We start from the raw sequence: 21,152 nt of genomic DNA on the forward strand, positions 1-21,152 counted from the left end.
CTTCTCGATTGCTTTCAGATGCCCAGTTTTCCTGGCCCCTGGCCCTGGCAAAAGCAGACCAGTAGGAAGTGGTTCCTTTAACACCCCTAGCGAGTGGGTGGGAGGCAGGAGAGGAAGGGGTGCCAAGCCAAGCTGTGTGGATGTGTCAGAGCTCAGATTGCAAACGAGTATCAGAGGCACTTGCTTGGGGCTGCCATGTGGTCTACAATAGGTTCTGGGCTCCCAGTTCTCCTACCCAAGGAACCCAGCCTGCCCCTGCGTCTACCTGCCAAGCCAGCCCCATCAAACTCTGGCTCTTAAAAAGTGAAATTCAAGGCAAGGTTTGTTTTCCTGCCTGAAGTCAGCCAAACTACCCACTCCAACCTTATCGCTGGGAGCGGGTATCAGGGTGGGGGGGGAGAAACCACACAGGAACTTCACGGAGGTGGCCATGCGGCCCCAGCCAGGAAACACCTCCAGGGTAAGAGCCTGGCTCTGCCCACCCAGCCAAGGGATGGAGGTCTGCAAGAGAGAGGGGTGCCCCTGCAGGCAACCATGTCTCTCCTCTCTGGTTCGCATTGCAGTACACCTTCCCCCCACCCCAAACACGCCCCGCCCTCCTCTCTGTGGGTGCCTCCCTCTCTGGAGCTGCAGGTGAGCAGAAGGATCGTGTTTCCACCTCAGTTGCTGAGGGGATACAGAGAAACTGGAAATACTTTTCAAATTTCATTTTCAAGAAAAAGGGCCCAGACCTCCGAGATTAGGGAAATGGAGTGGAGGATTAAGGCAGTGTGGACCACATACTGGAGGCAGCACAGTTTATGGGGGGCCCCCAAGAGCAGCCCGTTCCCTCACTAGGTTAACCCCTGATAGGTTGGCAAAGTGAGGGACACTCGTCGGGGAAGCTGTGCTCCCTTTTTCCTTCCTGTGTCCGTCTGCTAAGGCTGCTGTAACGAAGTACCACACAGGGGTATCTTGGAACAACGGAAATGTATTCTCTCACGTTTCCAGAAGCCAGAAGTCCAAACTCAGGGTGTCAGCAGGGCCACGCTTGCCCTGAATCCTGTAGGGGAAAGGCAAGGATCCTTCTTCGCCCCGTCCTAGCTTCTGCTGGTGGCTGGCGATTTCGGGCCTTCCTTGGCTGGCAGCTGCCCCACTGCGGTCTCTGTCATCATTATCACGCAGCATTCAGCCTGGGTCTCTGTCTCTACCTGGCCGTGTTCTTACAAGGACGGCAGTCATATGGGACCAGGATATGGTCCCTCCCCCGGGATAACTGCATCTAAGTTACATCTGCCTCCTCATCAGATGCTTCTCCAGTCTTAGTGCATTATCTGCTCACAAAAAGAGCGAAGGCCAGCAGAGCTGGGCGGGCAGGAGACCAAGACAGGAGAAGGACCTGTCCTACATCCCCAAGCTAACTGGGTGCTCTTGGAGTCTCCTTGACAACCGCCTGCCGAGGTTTCCAGTGAGGGCAGAGGAGACTTCAGTCTCCTTCCGACCCTCCGTCCACTGCATGAGCAAGCCGTTCCCTGACCAGCCATCCGTATCCCAGTTTCATGCAATCCCGAGGCTCTAGGGACAGCCCGGGTAACTCATTTCAGGAAAATAGGCAATTCTGTGGTTTCAGACCTTCGAAAACCTACCCTCTGTCTGGCTCTGAGAAAATCACTTTTCATGAACACCAGAGTCCCTCACAGAAAACAAGAATCCATCATTTTGCTTTACCTCAAGAGCTCAGACCAAAGAACCCCCCACCCCGAGCCTTCTATAGAAGATGTGACACAGCTTTCAGGTTGTAGAGGAAAGGAAGTTAAGTGGGATTCTAGAAATCCACTTCCTTTTAGTTTAGGTTAGTGCCTAAATCCCAAATCAGAAGAGTCTCTAAAACAGAGAAAGGCCTGGAATCCTGAGTCTGAAGCTGGAACATATGTCCGTGAATGGGGTGTAAATCCCTGATGGGGGGCTGGGCCACAGAGGAAGGAAGTCCCTGCAGCTCATTTAATCAGATACTCGTCTCCCACCTGTGCCCCTTCTCATTCGCTCAGGGTTTTCGGTCCCGGCTTAGTTTGCACCCCTAATCCTGGGATGTGACTAAAGCTAGGCAGAGGACTGCCAAGGTTTGAGGTTTTTATCCAAGAGATGTAGTGCTTCAGAGACAAGTTAGGGGAATGCTTCATGCAATCCAGTGTTTTGAGCGAAGCTTACCCGAGAGCCGCGGCGTGGGCAGGAAAGCAGCCTCCCACCCCGTCCGCTTACACCCCAGAAGCTGGAGGGGTCCCAGAAGTAGGAGTACACACAGGGAACAGTGGTATCCCTGAGAAAGGGTAAGGAGGTCAGATGTAGAAGTATCTAGAAGTGAAGCTAGCTAACATGTTCTGAGCATTTTCTGTGTGCCAGGGTCCCACTAAGCCTTTTATTTGTGTCATCTCCTCATGCCCCACAACCACCATGGGGGAAGGCTATACTCCCCCAGTCACTAGATGTGGAAACTGAGACATGGAATTTAATTAATTGGCCTAAGGTCTTATAACCAGGAAGCAGCAGACCCAGAATTCATTCCCGATACTTGGCCGCGGATCCTGATCTGGCCACCCTGTCCTATTCCTGCTGGAGGTAGAAGGCCTGTCCTTGAGTAGAAAGTCACTCAGAGGGGGATGCGTGTTCTGCTGTTTCTCTCTCTGTCTACAAACCACTTCCGGAGAAGAACCAAAGGAAGACAGCTGGAGAATTTAAGCTCTCTCCAGGAAACCACTTCCACCTGGGGGCTGGGGGCATGGAGACAGGCAGCCATCCAGGGCCAGGGGATGGAATATTGCCCAGAAACAGCAGGCTAGATGAAATGATCTTTGTGGCCCCTACGGGTCTCCCTGCTCAGGACCCCAGGGCTTCAGGTATACAGAGTGCCGCCTGGGACCTCCATCCAGAGAGAAACCTGACTAATTATCTCCCCCCAACCTTCTTTTCTGCCACCCCAACCCCACCCCACTCTCTGTCACCCCCCCCACTCCCTTCCTCCTCTTCCCACACATCCCCAAAGCTGCTCCTGCCCTCTGGGCTTTGAGGGCCAGCGCTGTGAGATCAACCCAGACGACTGCGAGGACAACGACTGTGAGAACAATGCCACCTGCGTGGACGGGGTCAACAACTACGTGTGTGTCTGCCCTCCTAACTACACGGGTGAGGCCCCCCGCACCTGTGCATGGCGGTGGGCCAGGGGTCATGTGCTAAAGAATTCTCTTTTCTTAGCTTCTTTCAGGGCCCCCACCCTCTGCCCCCATGGACAGAGATGTGAATCCCCCAAACCCCGTGCTGTGCCAGGAGGGGCTTCCCAGAAGCCCTCTTGGCTTGTTGGCCCCTCCCATCCCTCCCCCACCCCCCCCTCACTCACCCCATCCCGACACATCCCTAGCCCCATTTGAATCCGGTTCCCAGGGCACTTGCAGCTGTCTGCTCCAGTGGCTGATGGCCATCCCCTCCTTTGGGAACCCCGGAGAGCCAGTGCTGGGTGAGGCCAGTGAAAGGCATTTGCTTTCCATTTCTGCTTTGTTCAGGTCTAGTCTGCTTTCTCTGGAAATTCACAGCTCCTAGACACTCTGCTAGGAGCCGGGATACAAAAATGGCCAAGACAAAGTGGCCTCTCGTAAGAAGCTCATTGTCAAGTAGAGAGAGACATGTAGAAAGAGAATACAACACCTGTAAGCCCCCGGGGAGTCGTGGGGTCACAGAGGAAGAACCTAACCCAGACAGAGAACCCAGGAAGGCTCCCACAGGTCATTCGTCAGTATCCTCATGCTACCCATCCACCCCTAAGACACAGCACCTCTCTGTCCTGTATTGACAGCCCCTGATGAGAACAGTTACATAGACTAGATGATGGAACAAAATGCCGCCCCGTGGCGGGAGCACAGCCTCCTTTGTAGGAGCAGCCCAAAGTGGCATATTCAAGAATGCAACTCCATAAATTCCGTGAGTTCTTTGAGGAAAAGCCTCCAGGAACGAGAGTTGGAGCGGCACTGTGTGTAGTAATAGTTCTCTTCCGTATGATACAGAAGCAGCACGCTAGAGGTTCCGACAATTCTTGCTTGAAAGAATGCTGTTTAACTTTGTTTAACCCTGCAAGTCCCAGATGTATCTGAAGTCAGAGCTTCCCTCCTACCCTACCCCAGATCTCCTTCCCAACACAGACATTGTGTGTTGCAAGAAATGTATTTTAGGAAATAGCAGCCCAAGGCAAGGATGAAAACAAGGACTGGGCATCCCAGGGACGGCAGCAGCCTGTCCTTTTGGCACCTGGCTTGACACCAGGAACGAGGTAGGAGATGAGAATACATGGACAGTGATTAGAGGCATTCTGAGGCCAGGGAGAAGGAAGCCAAGTAGCCCCCAGTGCCCTTCGGGTCCCTGTGCCATATGCAGACCCTCAGCCCGTTAGCCCGGTATCCCCCAAGCGCACTCTTGGGACTGTAGTAGAGCATGCCAATGGTGACTGAGAAAACACTGCTATTCCTCAGCCTCCTGGGTCCCAGTAGAGGCTCTCTGCTGGAGAAAAGTGCAGGGAAGTCTGCTGACGGTGTCCTCCTCTATATCTTCTACCTTCCCAGAGCAGAGTTGTAGCCAAGAGTTAAGTTAGCAATAGGCAACACTTATTATGAATCTACTGTATACAGACCACTGAATTAGCTATAAGGGATACCAAGAAGTCTAAAAGTATGCTCTCAAGGGGCATCTGGTCTACCTAGAGGAGAGGAGGCATCATATAGGGTTAAATTGTTGATCCAGAAGAATCCACTTGGTACCAGAAGAGAGACAGTAAAAATCCCAGCAGTTAAAAAGAGAAGGCGGGGGCACCTGGGTGGCTCAGTGGGTTACGCCTCTGCCTTCGGCTCAGATCATGATCTCAGGGTCCTGGGATTGAGTCCCGCATCGGGCTCTCTGCCTAACTCTCTGCCTATTTGTGATCTCTCTCTGTCAAATAAATAAATAAAATTTTTTAAAGAGAGAGAGAGAAGGCAAAGCAACTCAAAATAAACTTTGGGGCAAAGGAAGGGCAGTTGGACTGAATTTATGGTGGGCAAATGAGCAGTGGTGGGGGGACTGAGGAAACATTTATTGAGGTGGCTTCCTGCTAGTGGGATACCATGGCCTGTGTCTGCAGTTAACTCAAATGCATCTCTGCCTGAGAATGGGATGCCATGGTCCTCTCTGTCCTAGAAAATGCCAGTGTCACACAGACGACTGTCTCTCTGGGTCTCCCCAGGAAGTGAGGAAAAGGAAATGCCTATAAAAAACACAGCAGCCTCTGTGATCTTGAGAGGCTGGCAAAATGAGGATAAGGTAGGGATCAGCTTCTCCGCATCACAGCACAGAACAGACACCGGGGCTGTGTGTGTCATCCATTTCCACCCCAGCCACCCTCAGACCTTCCTCTGCCCTGTCCCAGCAGCCCTCACTGCCCGTGCTCCCGCCCCCACCCCTGAAAGAAATCCCATGGGTCACATTTTCCTCTCTTAGGTCACTCTCCACCTGGCTTGACCAGCTGGATTTAGGGGTGCCCAGAGCTCAGGGGTGCATCTGCCCCTGCCGTCACCCTGCTGTCCCATCTCATTCTGCTCCACATTCCCAGAGAACATCTCAGGTGGTGTGAGCTTTGGGGAGCTTGTGTGCAAGTGCCATCCCTGGGTATTTCTGACCCATTAGGCATTTCTCAGCATGATGGCTTTCAAAGGGAGTGTATCCAGAGACCTCAACTTCAAAATTCCTTTCATAGTTTCTTCTCTGAGAAAATCCAGGGGGGCCTACTTATCTACAGCAGGTGGACTTTGCTGCTAACCCACGTCCACTCCTTCAAGAAGCCTCTGAGTTTTCACGGACTTTACCCCGTGGTCACACTTACATCTTACATAGATGTTACAGTCATCTACTAATTTGTAGATCTACACCTCCCACCCCAGGCCATGGGGAGGACAAGACTAGGTCACGGTTGTGCCCCTAGTGCCCGTCAGTGTGTCTACCACGCGAGAGGTGCTCCATAAATGGATGTGGAAGGAGAAATACAATTAAGCATAGACCAAGGTCAGGGGCTGGCATCCTATGGTTTCAGCTGCAGCAGCCCCTGAATGATCAAGTGAAACAGCTGAAGGATGGTGCTGTGACAGTGCCCAGGGGAATCCTCACGTCCTCCCAGTGTCACTGCTACGGAGACCAAGGCAGGGGTACAAGAGAAAGAATGCGCCAAGAGAGTGAATGCAGGGCACCTGAGATCCACGACCTCCTGATTGGGGGCTGGATGGATCTGGCCTTCTAGCCAGGGTCTCCCAGGCACCTGACCTTTCTACCCACCCCACAGGTGAGCTGTGCGATGAAGTGATTGACCACTGCGTGCCCGAGATGAACCTCTGTCAGCATGAGGCCAAGTGCATCTCCCTGGACAAAGGATTCAGGTAAGGCTTGGCTTTGTGTCCCCAGCAACACAGGGTCCTAGGGGCTCTGCCTCTAATGGGGCCCTCTCCATTCTCTCCCACTCCCGATCTCTCTCTCTGCCTGTTTCTCATTCATTATTGTGTGCTTCTCTATGTCTCTGTCATGGTCTAATTCTTTCCGTCTCTCTTTGTTTCCCTATGCATGTGCCTCTGTCTGTCTCTTTGTGGTTCTCTCCGTGAGTCCGTCTCTCTCGGTGTAGATAGACAGACAGACAGATGGAGATTAAGATATCCCCTCTTTCCCTTACCCTCTCCTTCCCCTCCTTCCTTGTCTTCCCACACCACACCCCAACTCCAGTATTCTTTCCTCTCCAGAGCTAGTATGATAGAACAAGCCCACTGAGGAAGCTGAAGGGCATTTGCTCATCTTCCTTGCATGCCTCCTTCCCAGCATTCTGCCCTCTGTGGCTCTGGAGAGGTTGCCAGCTTATGTACCTGTGTACGCTGACGGGGGAGGGAGCACGGGGAGGGGAGAGGGGACACTGACTCGGTTCAACAGTACGGCCGTTGTTGGCGCTGTCTCTATGATGAGCAGCAGAGCCCAGGGGAGATCGGAGAGCTCAGGAGCAATTCCTAAGGGTGGAAGGAGTGTCTGCCTCAGAAGGTAACAGTTCCAGAGCCTGAGAATCAGATGACACCCCGGGAAATCTCTCCCAGGCTCTGTCCCTACTTCCTTCACAACCCCTCTTTCATGAAAACATGTACCATTGCCTCTTCTGGAGAAAACCGTGAGATCCTTGAGTCCTGGGATCGACTGACATCAGTAGGAACATCCCAGAACCCTAGGGCCAAGAACAGTCTCCCCTAAACCCTCTCCCAAAGCTGCCTTGTGCACACAGTTGGCTCCCCTCATCCCCAGCAGACTCTGTCCAATACTGAAGAGGTGGTGGGAGCCTCTAGTGCCAGTGAATCTGGGGGAGCCAAGGCCCCTTGAGTTCTAGCGGGAATATAGAATACGGAATAGGAAGAATATAGAACATAGAAGGAAACCAGTCTAATTCTTAGTATCTTGAGATGATGTAGTTAGGCACAGTGTCTCCCAGCATCTTGAAGAGGGCTATAGCCAGCTCAGTAATGTGGATTGTATTAAAATGCATTTAAATCAAACACCCCTTCTCCCAGTGCAACATGTCCTAATCTTAGTGCCCCTCCCTCCCCCTCCTCTCTGCTGTCCCCTCCTCTCCTCTCCTCACCCATATCCCAAGGCAGGCTGCGGGGACAGTAATAAGAGGCAGGCAGCCAATGCAGGGTTGGCCCAACTTTGAAGATGTTTATCCTTGAAGATTTCCTCGTGTGGTGCTCTAATGAGGACGCAACAGAACATATAAAACCATATACCTATCTGTGATACAAACACTGAAATCGTAACGTACCAAACCTGGAAGATAGTGAAGCACACTGCGCATGAACCGAGGCAGTCAGAATGACAGAAGCACGTCACGGTGATTACCGTGCGCAGAGGACTTCACCTACGGCAGGCACGCTGGCCTGTCTCCCACCACACTCCGCAGTCTCCGGCTGTAAAAACAACTCTCCGCTTGCTAGGCTGGGGCCAGGTGCCGCGAGCTGAAGCAAGCCGTCCATGCAGTCACACACAGAAACACTGGGGCTGCGAATCAGTCCAGGCCTGACTGGCTTATTAGCTACATCGGGAGACTCCTGATGTTCCTGGGACCAAGGAGATCACTTGGTTATGCCCCCTTGTCCAGAATCAAAAAGTTCTCTACATCACAAAATCATCTAAGCCCTATTACACTTGGGAAGAAAGGCAAGGGGGAAACACGGGAGCACATTAGGGAATGCACGTTATGCCCCCAGATGCTCCTCTGAGCAGATGAGGAAGTGGTGGGCAGATCCTTGCTGTGGGAAGCCAGGTGCAGGAACCTGCAGCAGCAGCATCCCAGGGACACTTGTGCGGAGTGCTGATTCCAGGCCCCACTCAGCCGCCCCGATCAGAAGCTGCACTGTAACAGGAACCGGGGGGCTTTGTTGGAGCAGCAGGGGTGTGAAGAGGGCTGTAGCGTTGCCAGGAAGAAGGACAGGCACACACTCGCCCCCAGACCTGCTGTCTGCGAGGGTGCACGGCCTCCGAGTCCTCATGGAGACGTCCTCGGCCACCTTGACTCCATGCCTCCCAGGCTGGACCTTACCCTGCAAGGACTGAGCGGCCGCTGCTGCCTCAGAGGGGCCCGTGCAGCTTGAGTTGTGCTGCAGGTACTTCTAGACAAACGCCTCCAGGGGCCTGGCTTCACGGTAGCAGGTATACTGAGCCCGTGCCCCACCCCCACCAAGAAGCTTGCCCAGTTGGTCTCTTTAAAAACCTAGGCAGAGTGAGGGCTATGACATCAAAGTTTGCATTTTCTGGGGTAGCAGGAGGCCACATATTTGAAATTTACCCTGCAGATCAGTAAAGGTGAACAGGTCAGATCGCAGTTGATTCCAGTTTCTGAATGCAGGCTCAGGAGATCCTCAGGCTGAACTTGTCCTCCTCCAGCGACACCCCAGACACGGAGTCTTAGCTAGCCACGAATCCACGGCACATGCCGTGCTCTGCCAAGCGAGCCCAGCAATGCCAGGATGCATCTGTGATTCCACTGCATCCACTCCTACAGGAGGAGGAGCAGGGAGAGGAGGAGGGAGGACCATCCCTTTGTCCTGTGGCTTCTCGGGTCGGGCTCCGCTGTCCCAGGTGTATTCAGAGGTCTTGCTTCCCTGGCCACCTTGGCCACCCGGCCCACCTTCCTCCTCTGACCTGGGTGGGCTGTGGTTACTCTTTATACTCAGCCCAGTGGAATTCAGCAGGTGGGCCCACAGCAGTATGTGGGCTCCAGGCCTGCAGGAGGCAGAAGCACCAGGAAGTGTTGGTGTTTGCGTGTGCCTGTGTGTGTGCCTCTGCCCCTGTGAGCAAGGCAGTCCCTTCGGGTCTGTTTCGTGCTGGGACTCTGGCCAGTGTCACCCAGACAGAGGAGCCCAGGGCTGCGTCCTCCAGGTGCACACTCTGGGGGGCCCTGTGTGCAGCTGGGTGCCGCTGAGCCAGCAGGTGCTGGGGCTGCAGCGCCCACCCTTCTCCCTGAGTGCCGCCGCCAGCTCCTAAAAACAGGAGCTCCCGCGTGACATAAGCAGACATCAGCTTGTGGGAACCCAGAGCCCACAGACGGCTGGTGCAGCCGACCGTGGGCCGGGCTTTAGGGAGCCCTTGAGAAATGAGAGGGACTTAGGAATGTGGGTACCCAGAGAAGACAGGAGGCCCCCTGGAAGCCACCCTGGCCCACAGAACAGCCTTGCTCTGCTGCATTCCAGGTGCGAATGTCTCCCCGGCTACAGTGGGAAGCTCTGCGAGGTGGACAACGATGACTGCGTGGCCCACAGGTGCCGCCACGGGGCCCAGTGCGTGGATGCGGTCAACGGCTACACGTGCATCTGCCCCCAGGGCTTCAGGTATGGCAGGGGGCCCCTCGGGAAGGAGCCGTCAGGCTGGGGGACGGGCAGGCTAAGGCAGGCAGAATGAAGACCCACTCCTAGGCAGCGCTAGCCCTGGGCCTCCTGGGTGTCCTTGGAAGGTCAGCCCTTCCATGTCTGAGAGCAGATGCTGTTAAGCCCATGTAATAGACAGGAGAGCCATCCAGGGCAACTGTGTGGGAGTTGGACTTAAGATGCGGCTCATGTGATGTCAAGCTTGGGCATGATTCCTTCCAACAGAAGATGCTACCATCCTGGAGCTCAGCTTACATGGTGGGGTAGTCAGATGGCCACACAGGCGGGGGTCTTCTTTTTAGGCTAGAGAACGAAAGCATTATTGTACCCTGATGGCAGAAAAATGGAGGTAAATGGGAAAGCTTGGGGTTAATCACTGGAATTAGCGAAGTAGAAAGAGGGAATGGGAGGCACTGGCGGGTTGTCAGGAGAGGTCCTTGGGGTGTGTGGATGGAGACGCTGGGTACCCGCCCTAGCTCCCACACTGACTGGAAGGGAAAGGTGCAGGGGGCACTGTAGGGGCACCAGGGACCAGACTTAAGGTGAGGGGTGGGGGTCAGTTTGGGGAAAGTTCCGCATACATTAGTACTTGCCACACGGCATAAAGACAACCATGCAAATGACCCTTGGTCACAGACTCTGAGAAGGAATCATGAAGAAGTCTGGTTTTTCCAAAGCCTGATTGAGACCATCTACATGAGGCTTGTGAAAATAGACATTCCTGAGCCCCACCCCAGAGCTACTGATTTAGAATTGCAGGGCGGGGGAGCGGGGCGGGGGGGGGGGCAGAAAAGGGGCTAGGAATCTGCACTTTCTTTTAATGTCTTTAAATTCCGGTGAGATACATATAATGTAAAATTTTCCACCTTAACCATTTTTAAGTGTGCAGCTCTGTAGCATCAAGTAAGCCAACCATCGTCCGTCTCCAGAACTTTTTTTAATCTTGCAAAACTGAAACTCTACATGCATTAAACACTAACTGCCCACTCCCCCTCCCTACGGCCCCTGGTAACCACCATTCTACTTTCTGACCCCATAAATCTGACCGCTCTAAGTACCTCATGTAAGTGGAACCTGTAGTATTTGCATTTTTGTGACTGCTTTATTTCACATCCTCAAGGTTCATCCACCTTGTAACAGGTGTCAGAATGTCCTTTCTTAAGGCTGAATAATATTCCGTTGCATGTATGTGCCACCTTTGTTTGGCCATTCCTCTGTTGGTGGGTGAGAATCTGTGCCTTTAACAAATGTATGCCAGAAGATTCTGATGACACTGAAATTTGGGGACCAGCACTCTCCAACCCCGTTATTGTAAAAATGGGGAAATGGGGGCTTAGAGAAGGAAAAGGACTTTTCCCAGTTAGTGGGAGGGCTGGAACAAGCCCCAGTTCCCATCTTTCTTTCCTCTCTCTGTTAGTGGCCCTCTGGGCAAAATAACTCCTGATCGCCTCCTCTCACTGTCCTCCGCTCATTCCTCCTCCATCTTCTCTCCCCTCCTCCCAGCGGGCTCCTCTGTGAGCAGCCCCCACCCATGGTCCTGCTTCAGACCAGTCCCTGTGACCAGTACGAGTGCCAGAATGGGGCCCAGTGCATCGTGGTACAGCAGGAGCCGACCTGTCGCTGCCCCCCGGGCTTCGCCGGCCCGAGGTGCGAGAAGCTCATCACCGTCAACTTTGTGGGCAAAGACTCCTACGTGGAACTGGCCTCCGCCAAGGTCCGGCCTCAGGCCAACATCTCCCTGCAGGTGCGCCTCTCCCCAGCATGCCCCCAGGCTCCGTCGGACCGTTCTGAGAACCACGGCTGTTCTTAGGACAACTCCTGACTGGCTGTCACCGCAAATGACGGCCCCCATTCCCAGCCACATCCATTCATTTACCTAGAAAATAGTCCCTCAAATATTCTATGTCAGACACTGTGCTGGCAATGGGGATTTGACGGTGGGCAAGGCAGACAGAGCCCCTTGTCCAGAGAAAGATGACAAACAGGGCCGATGCCAGCCCCGGGTGTTGCGGGAGCGCGTGGGTGGGACAGAGATCCTCACCCGCTGGGAAGGAATGAGGAAGGCTCCGCAGAGACAGGGATAACTGAACTGAGATCTGAAGGATGAGTAGGGGTTCATCTAGAGAAGGCTAGAAAGATGAGGGGATGCCCTTTTCACCTGAGGGATCAGCATGGACAAAGGCCCAGAGGCACAAACACTCAGGGCATTTTTTAGGGAATGGAAAAACATTTAGTAGGAACCAAATTCTTTTCCAGCTAACTTCTTTCAAGTTCCTTACCTGTGGACCCGAGCACATTTATTCCAAAATGCATCTCTGGGTGACCTAAATGCTTCTGGGAGGGGTGGAACGGGGATGGAATGGGGTTGAGAAGCAGCAGAGGAACCCCAGAGAGAGGAACCCCAGAAGAACCCCAGAGACACAGCAAAGGGATGCAGACCAGCTAGTGCCCCCCCAACACGTGGCACTAACTAGGGCCCTGCTCTCCTTTCGCTTATGGCCGCACTGGCCCAGCTTTAAGCTTATGGCAAAAATATTTATTCAGCACAGATCTGTTGAGTGCCTTTGTGTCCATGCCCCTTGCAGGTGTGTGGGGCTGCAGAAACGCACAACATTCAGACTGCCTTAGCTTTTGGAGCACCCAGTGCAGTGGGCAGGCCTCTGAGATGAGGGTTGACCCTGGGCACTCACAAGGAGGCAGCTCTGGCTACCATCCGCCTCTCCTGCATTCTCCTCCTTGCCCTCCTGCCTTCCCCTCTCTGTCCCACGGACCCAGGCACCTGAATGTTGGGTCCCAGTTAGCCTGCGCCACAGACATCCAGAGGTCCCGTCAGACCATCTGCTCCATTTCCAGTCCTTCAGGCTGCACTTGTGCTAGGTGGTGGGAGGGGACAGGCTGGTCAGAGGATCCCATCCCTGCAGCACAGTGCCCTCTGGGCAGCAGTCTCTGAAACCAGGGGCTCTCAGCCTTGGCACCACATTAGAATCACCTGGAAAACTCCTACAATTATCTTTGCCTGGGCCCTGCCCCCCAGAGATCCATCTGGAGTTGATTTGGGGTAAAGCCTAGACACAGGTGTTTTTAAAAACTCCCCAGATGACTCTTAACACAGTGCCTCGTTCATGGTAAACACTGAATGCAACGGTCATTGTTAGCATTTTGTTCATGATTATTATCATACTTTATACCGAGAGACTGAGGCCCGGAGGGGAGCGAGGATTTGGGTGGGATCACATTGTGTGCTGGTGGGAGAGGCAATTAACACTCAAGGCTCCTGACCCCACCCCCACCACCCGCACACACAATAAAATACATGATTATATATATTCTATATATGTTATATACTTATGTATGTGTATATATATCTTATACATAATAATCTAATGTTCCTGTACATAAATAAAGTGGCACATAGTGGGTCCTCAGTAAATAGTTACTGAATTGAATTGCTCCATCCGCACTTGCTGGAGGGTAAGTATCTGGGCTCTGGGAAACTCCCAGACTAGACAGAGGAGGAAATGGGAACGTGGATTCAGATCGGGGGTTCATCCAGAAGATACCCTCTGTAAGAGGTCTCTGTGAGGGTGGGGTTGGGAGGCCAGGCCTCAGGGGAGCCCTAACCCACATGCCTCTCTCCAGGTGGCCACGGACAAGGACAATGGCATCCTTCTCTACAAGGGAGACAACGACCCCCTGGCGCTGGAGCTGTACCAGGGCCACGTGAGGCTTGTCTATGACAGTCTGAGCTCCCCACCCACCACGGTGTACAGGTAGGAACCACAGCGCTGCCTGCCAAGGCACGAGCCCCTAGAGGAGAGGCCAGGGGCCGCTCTGAAGCCGCTCCTCCCTGCCCGCCCTGCGCCCCCCCTACCCCACTTTCCCCAGCTCGGAGCTGCGGGCGGGAGGGGGAGGGGCGATGCTGGAGGAAGAGGCCGGACACGAAGGCCGACCCCCGCGGGGAGATGACACCTCATTACCATAAGATAAATGGCCAGCTGGCTACTGTGCAGGAGCGCGTGCGCCAATGCGATGAGGCTGCTTAATGAGCTGCCCTTTTCAAAATGTCATCCTAATCTTTTATTAGTTTAAGAAAGAAAACAGGGGGAGATTAGCTTGCAACTCAAGGGGAAGACATCCCAGAGCACGAGGGAGCAGGACTCTTCCTTAAGTGACTTTCAAACTGTTCTGAAGGATGGTTTTTCCCTAAACTTCAGTCTTTCCAACAGTCACCCTGATTTTTCTGTAAAACTATAAAAACACGGCGCGCCAGCTGTCCTGTTCCATAGCAGGCCGCTTTACATCAGCTTTTAAATCCGCGCCCTCTTCCCTTTCAGCTTCATCTTAGGTCATATCATTGGTGAAATCACAGATATGCTAGTTCAGTGTTAGTTCTTTTTCTACTCCTCAGTAAAATAAATACTAAACTAATAAGTTATTTTAGTTATATTTTTGTAATAATTACAAAAATCACCATTAAAATGAGAAATATTTGTGTTACACCTAAAATCACATAGAAACTGTCAGTGGCAGGAGAGGCATTTCTTGGGGGGAAAGCACGTATATGAGAGAGACCACATCTGGAGGCCAGCCTTCCCCTCTAGAAGCAGGCGCACGTTCACGGATGGCTAGCAGTTTACAGACTTTCTTCCCAGGAACTAAGTCAGTTATGCAGTCACAACTTTATACTGAATTCAAAATATTAAATACGCCGAAGCGTATTTAATACTGTCCCCTGTACAGGGCTGAGAGGGAGCAAAGTTTCTTCCCTCATACTTACTCTCATGAAGGCCCCCAAAACAACTCCCAACAAGCCCAGTTGAAAACCATTGGTTTAGGATGCCTGGGTGGCTCAGTGGGTTAAGCTGCTGCCTTCGGCTCAGGTCATGATCTCAGGGTCCTGGGATAGAGTCCCATATCGGCTCTCTGCTCGGCAGGGAGACTGCTTCCCTCTCTCTCTCTCTCTGCCTGCCTCTCCGTCTACTTGTGATCTCTGTCAAATAAACAAATAAAATCTTTAAAAAAAAAAAAAAAAGAAAGAAAACCATTGGTTTAAACCAGTGGTTCTCAAAGTGGGGTCCCAGAGCAGCAGCAGCCAGGAACTTGTCAGACATGCCCATTTTTTTTTCTTTAAGATTTTATGTATTTATTGGACAGAGAGAGAGATCACAAGGAGGCAGAGAAGCAAGGAGGAAGCAAGCTCCCCGCTGAGCAGAGAGCCCGATGCGGGGCTCGATCCCAGCACCCTGGGATCATGACCTGAGCCGAAGGCAGAGGCTTAACCCACTGAGCCACCCAGGTGCCCCCAGACATGCCCATTTTCAGACCTCACCCCACACCTACCGACAAGCTCTGGGCTAGGGCCCAGCCATCAGTTTTAAGGAGCCTCCAGGTGATTTCAATGCACAAGTCTTGAAGTGGCAGCTTACACAGGAAGCTTTCCTGGAGGAAGAGCCTTTTGTGATGGGTCTTGAAGAAAGGGTGGAGTTTACATGAGCAGGGAGAGCAGGTGGGCGAGCAGGCCAGGAGAAGAGCAATGACCAGCCTAAGGGACAGCTCAAAGGGCTGGACCAGACAGCAGGTGCGCAGCAGAGGGTGGGTGGAGGGAACCCCAGGCAGGTTAGGACAGTGGGCTACAATGGACACCAGAAGAAGGAACTCACCTCAATGGCCTCAAGAGTTCCCTTAGAGTCAGGGGCTCCCAACGTCTGTGTTCTTGGAGCCACTGGTCATGGTCATGGGCCTGTGGTGTCAGACACATCTGAAAGCCTATATTTAAAACGGGTTTGTTTCCAAACAGTCTTCTCTGCGGCAGGACTGGTGGTGCCCCAGTAAAGTGCTCTTTCACACAGTCTGGAAACGTCTCTTTCCTCCCCTGTGCACTGTACATAATCACAGGATGCATTTTGGGGGGTGTTGTTGAGGGCTGGGGGTGCGAAGGTGTTTGGCAAACTGAGCCTTGACGTGGGCATGTCTCAGACAGAAGGTGTCGCAGAAGAAGGCCTCAGGAGAGGCTGGGCTCTTTCCGGAGCTGGGAGCCCATGCCCCACACTGACATGAGCTCTTAAGGGATCCTGTTGTTGGTGAGAATGCTGGAACCCTTTGCTAATGCCTGACTCGGGATGTGAGGAATGAAATGGGAAGCTAGAGAATTCTCTACTACAGCCCTTGTCAGGGAGCCAGTGGGCTGAGGGTTAGTGCAGGGCTCCGGGGAGACCCCAGGCTCTTTCTCTTACCCCTGGGACAAACCCCATAAAGGATGCCCATGTCTAGGTCTGCGTGCCAAGCCTAGGGACAGACCCTTAGTGTCCTGCCACTCACAGTCCTAAAGGACCCAAGTCTGCAGAAATCCTGTATTTAAAATGGGTTTGTTTCTCGGCTTCTCGGAGGCAGCACCCACTGTGCCCCAGGAGCGTGCTCTTTCACTCAGTGAACATCTCCCAGGCGCCTTATGTGAGCCGGGCCCTGGACTAGGTATGGGCAACACAGAGTTAAACAAAACATAGCCCAGAAAAGAAGGCAGGTGTAGAAACAAGCAATAGTCACAGAGGCAGAATTGAATAGGTCTCCCAGAAGACACTGGGACATGCTAAGGGACATCGAAGGAGCAGACATTTCTGTTCAAAGAACCAGAGAAGGCTCCCTGGAGGAAGAGGTAACATTTGAGCTCAGGCTGGAACTGGGGCTGACAAGCATTTCCACAGGCGGAGAAGTGAGAAGGCCCTGGGCAGGGGGAGACCATGTCTCCCAGACCCCTTCTGCATGCACAGAAGCCATGCTTAGGGGCTGGAGTTAATGGAGAGCACAGAGTCACTGTGGTGACCTCTGGCCACCTAGGAAGGCCTCCTCAGCCTCAGGGCCAGGGTGTCAAACCAAAGCTGATTTAATCAGGGGAATTGGCAGCTTGCAAAATTTTGCCCACCGAGGCCCCATGGACAGCCCCCAGAGTGAGAATGAGAAGTTAGCACCCCCAGCAGGGATTTGTAGGCTTGGAGCAGCTGCTTTCTGGGCCGCTTTCATGGGGGTGCCTGATTTTTTTCATCTGCCCAGCTGTAGTCACAGGTGGGGGTGCTCTACTTCAAGGTCCTACCCCGGGCTCTAGGGCAAACACACAGTAAAGCCTGTCTGAGCCCCTACCTGCCCCAGAATGGGAACAGGCTGCGCTATTGCTGAGTTCTGAGACTTGAGAGGAAATTCAGGCATTATTTCCTACCAGCGAGGCCAAGGGGCCAAGTAAGGTAACAGACTTGGGAAAGTGGACTGTGGTAGCCTGGAGAGCAGAGGCTTTGTCCAGAGGGACTGCTGACCTCAGCTCCAGCAGATGCTGCCTTGTGGGAATGTAGATCATTAAGAGAAGCTAGAAACCCGGGCTTTCTATGTGAAATAGCTCAGTGTTTAAATGTGGGCCACAAGACAACTCTGTTTAGCCCACAGTGCAGGCTCCCTGAGTCTTAATTACCATAGTCCCATCCACTGCCAAGGTCTTTTTCTCCCTTGCCCCTCCGCACAAGTCCCGGGCAAGCGTCATCACTCTTATTTTAGGGATGAGCTGCATATTGCGCAGATGAAGTCTTTGGCCCCGTAGCACACAAGCTAGCAAAGTGGCGGAGCAGAGAGTCAAACCCAGGTCAGGTTCCCACCAGAACCCACTTTTCCACCATGCTGAGGCATAACGGCCAGGGCAAGAGAGAGGGAGAGAAAGACCATGCAGACACAGTCCAGGAGTTGGGGGGCAGGGCAGGGGGCTGGTGTCTCTGCCTCCTGGTCTTGATGTCTCCAGCTACCACTTAACGGAACTCCCAGGGACGATTTGGTCCAGTGGGGCTCTATCGCCACCTAGTGGCCACAACAGCATCCAGGTGAACACGCCCAGTACCTGGAGGAATGATGATGATTCATTTCATGGTGGAGTAGGGTCCTGTGGCTTGGGATCCTGGGTTTCAGTCTTGCCTCCACCACTTCCACTTTAAGACTGTGAGCTGGACACTAAGTCTCTGAGCCTTAGGCCTCATCTCTAAAATGGAAAAAAAAATTGTACCTCTCCTGTGGGGGTTATTAGGGTTAAGTGAGAGAATGCTGGTCAAGTGCTTAGCACAGAGTAGCACAGAACATGTGCCTGCTATTGGTATTAAAAGCAGAAGAGGGGGCGCCTGGGTGGCTCAGTCAATTAAACACCTGACTCTTAATCTCAGCTCAGGTCTCTATCTCAGCTCGGGTCTTGATCTCTGGGTTGTGAGTCCAACTTGGCAAGGAGCCTACTTTTAAAAATGCAGAGGGGAGGGAGGCAGGAAGGAAGGATGGATGAGGGAAAGAAGGGAGGGAAGAAAGGAGGAGGAAGGAAGGAGGTGGGGAGGGAGAAATGCAGGGAAGGAAGGAAGGAAAGAAGAAAGGAAGAGGGAGGGAGGAAGTAGAACTCGAAATGTCCTCATGCCATTCCCAGACAGGAGCCACCCAGCTAGCTCTGACATGTCCAGTGCTCTCCACCTCCCACGTGGTGCTGGTTCATCTGGCCCAGTGGCTACTGAGAAAGACTCTCAGAGCCCAGTTGTCTCCCCTGTAATCCCTATATCTCTCTCTAGGAGACTAATTATGGGACTTGGAACCTTAGTAGGATCCTTTCTTTTAGAGTTAACAGTGGATAGTTTCAGGTTGCTTTTTGGGGGTTTTGTCTGTTTTACCCCAACCTTTTTTCTTAGAGCAGCAGAGCCATTTTTCTCATTTACTTCAAGGGCCAAGATTACAAAGGAGAAAACAGTGAGAAGAAATGGAGCCATCCTGATTTATGAGATGGTGGTGGATAATCAGAACCTGTAGCACCACCTACCCCAAATCTCCAGGGACCTGCAGTCTGAAAACCACTGGCTTTAGGCATCACCTCCAGGAAACCCTAACAGAGATGTACCAGGAAGGCATCCTATTAACCCAGGAGCCCCTACTGGCACAGGTTATGGGAGCTTTGGATTTGGAACAAGTCCTGACTTTGAACCTCACTTCTCCCACCTCCTAGCAATGTGTCCTTGGTTCCTTCCCTGTAAAATGGGGCTCATGAGTGCCTTCCTCAGAGATGGTTATTAGCCAGCGGAAACAGAAACCAAAAGCCCTGGGCAGCTGGAAGGTAGAAGAGCTCTTCTAGGGTCCATGAACCTGCTCCCCGACTCGGTCCCTCCTGCCACACCCAACTCCAAGCCCAGGGTCAGGGTGGAGGAGATCATCATTCTACCTTTGAGTGCTTGCTAGGTATCAAGAACCATGTGCTGTCCATCAGAGCATGGCGAGGTCGACCTCTGTGCCATTGCTGGAGTGTGGAAATGGAACCTCCGGTCTACAGAGTGGTGGGATTTGCCCAGGGTACCTCAGTGGGAAGGCCCATGCGAGAGCAGATCTCTCCAACACCCGAGCATGAACTAGCAGAAGACTATAGCCAGAGGAAGGGGCCTGCCTAGGACTCCCCTTGTGGGAATCAGAGGAGGCCTTCCACAGACCCAAATGGCTAGGGCACTGGGGAGCCTAGCAGTTACTCGGGGGCAGGGGCGGGGGTGGCCTCACGTCCTCTCTGCTCCTGCGGCTCCTACCAAACCACTGTCTCCAGGCTGGGGCCCTCAGCGAAGGCGTGCCAGGGCCTGGGCCAGCACGTGGAGCCCAGGAAGGAAGCAAGCAACGGGCTTGGCACCCGTGGCCAGGAAGGGGTTAGTGGTGTGTGTTTGTTCACTGTGTCTGTGTGTGTATAACTGCCACCTCAGACTCCATGAATTTTAGTCAGAAGGGAATGCCAAGACCACCCACCCGGAGCCGTGGCCTCTCTACAGCTCCGTCTCTGACAGGTGGCTGCCCAGCGTTCGTCACGTGGCTCGGGGATGGGTGGGTGGCTCATTCAGGACAGCGTCAGTTTGCCAGATGGTCTGGGGACACAGCTGCATGTTCTTGCGTGTGTGTTTACAAGCTGCGTTAGGACTCCAGGTCGGAAGCTTGTAGTCTCCACACACGGGCCTCATTCCCCCCACCCAGCATCAACTCATCTTCGGGAGCACAGGTCTCAGCCTTTCCTCAGCTCACTACTTAGAGCAGTTAGAAGCTGCTGGAATTGAACAGCTCTATCTTCTTATGACTTCCTGGCTCCGCATCCCAAATGAGATCCTCCAGGCGACTCTTAGCTACCACTCCACCCCTGTTGCCCTATTTCTTGACCTGCCCGTACGCTGACATATTGGTCGTTTGGTTTGGAGGGAAGGCTGAGGAAACGTGGGCTCTGTGAGTGTCTGTCCTGTTTGCTGCCGATCTCTAGCTCCTGGGACAGTGTGGCTCAGAGCAGACACCCAGTGGGTGGGAGACGGACGGCTGGAAGGGTAGATGATGGATGGAGGATGACGGATGGGAGGGAAGAGAACGGTCAGGATGGGTTGGGGAGGGTCCTGCGCCCCTGCACGTCCCCCTCAACCAGCACTTTCTCCCAGAGGTCATCAGCATGAGAGCAGGAGTCGCTAGTTTGCAGGCAATGGTGGGTTCCTGCTGCTGTTAACGGACCAGCCAACACTACTGATGATGGTCACATTTTCCCAGCGATTTACAGTCTATAAAGCACCTTCAAGTACTTCCTCTGCTTCGCTCATCACGCTAATTCTGTCAGGTTGTCCTCCCCCTGTTACAGATGAGGAGACTGAGACCAGAGGGGTTCTGAGTGGTCACAGGGCCACCAAGGAAGGGGCTAGGACAGACTCCGCTTTCTCCACTCCACTCCACCCCACGTGAGCCTCTCTTCCCCCAAGTATTTTCCTCACCTCTCTGCTGAAACTCCCTTCAGTCGAAAAGGGCTGAGGAGGCAGCCGAACTCTGCCCTCTCCAGTCAGATGGTGGTGAATGCGGAGGCTCCTTCTCCACTTGAGGGCTCAGAGGAAGAGTACAGTATTTCCAAATGCCTGTCACCTGCGCTCAAGTCTCCCTCCCAGCCCCGGTCAAGGATTGAATAGCAGAAAGAGCAGAACTTTGGGGTCAAAAGTTTTGCCTATGCATTCTCTTTTGGAACATATTAGCTGGATGACTTCAGACAAATCCTTTCACCTCTCTGGGCCTCATTGGTCTGATCTGTGAAATGGGGTATCTGAGGTCACTTGACAGAATGATGGTGAGGGTCCAAAAAGAGCATAGAGCCATTCAGCACGATGCCTGGCTCTTGCACTTCCCTCCTGAGCCCTCACTGAGGGCTGCTGGGACTGAGGGAGGCAA

The 21,152-nt window shown here is 53.2% G+C and overlaps 1 protein-coding gene across 1 annotated transcript in view; it reads left to right on the forward strand.

The window, feature by feature from the left end:
- SLIT3 (slit guidance ligand 3) overlaps nucleotides 1–21,152 on the forward strand; it is a 593,355-nt gene that overhangs the window by 562,775 nt on the left and 9,428 nt on the right. The window contains exons 28-32 of the mRNA XM_044229780.1: nucleotides 3,020–3,159; nucleotides 6,329–6,422; nucleotides 9,762–9,899; nucleotides 11,439–11,679; nucleotides 13,575–13,705. Of these exons, the coding sequence (XP_044085715.1) occupies nucleotides 3,020–3,159; nucleotides 6,329–6,422; nucleotides 9,762–9,899; nucleotides 11,439–11,679; nucleotides 13,575–13,705 (744 nt within the window). The remainder of the gene's footprint in view (nucleotides 1–3,019; nucleotides 3,160–6,328; nucleotides 6,423–9,761; nucleotides 9,900–11,438; nucleotides 11,680–13,574; nucleotides 13,706–21,152) is intronic.

Source organism: Neovison vison, chromosome 1 (assembly GCF_020171115.1).
Source record: "Neovison vison isolate M4711 chromosome 1, ASM_NN_V1, whole genome shotgun sequence".
Lineage (NCBI taxonomy): Eukaryota > Metazoa > Chordata > Mammalia > Carnivora > Mustelidae > Neogale > Neogale vison.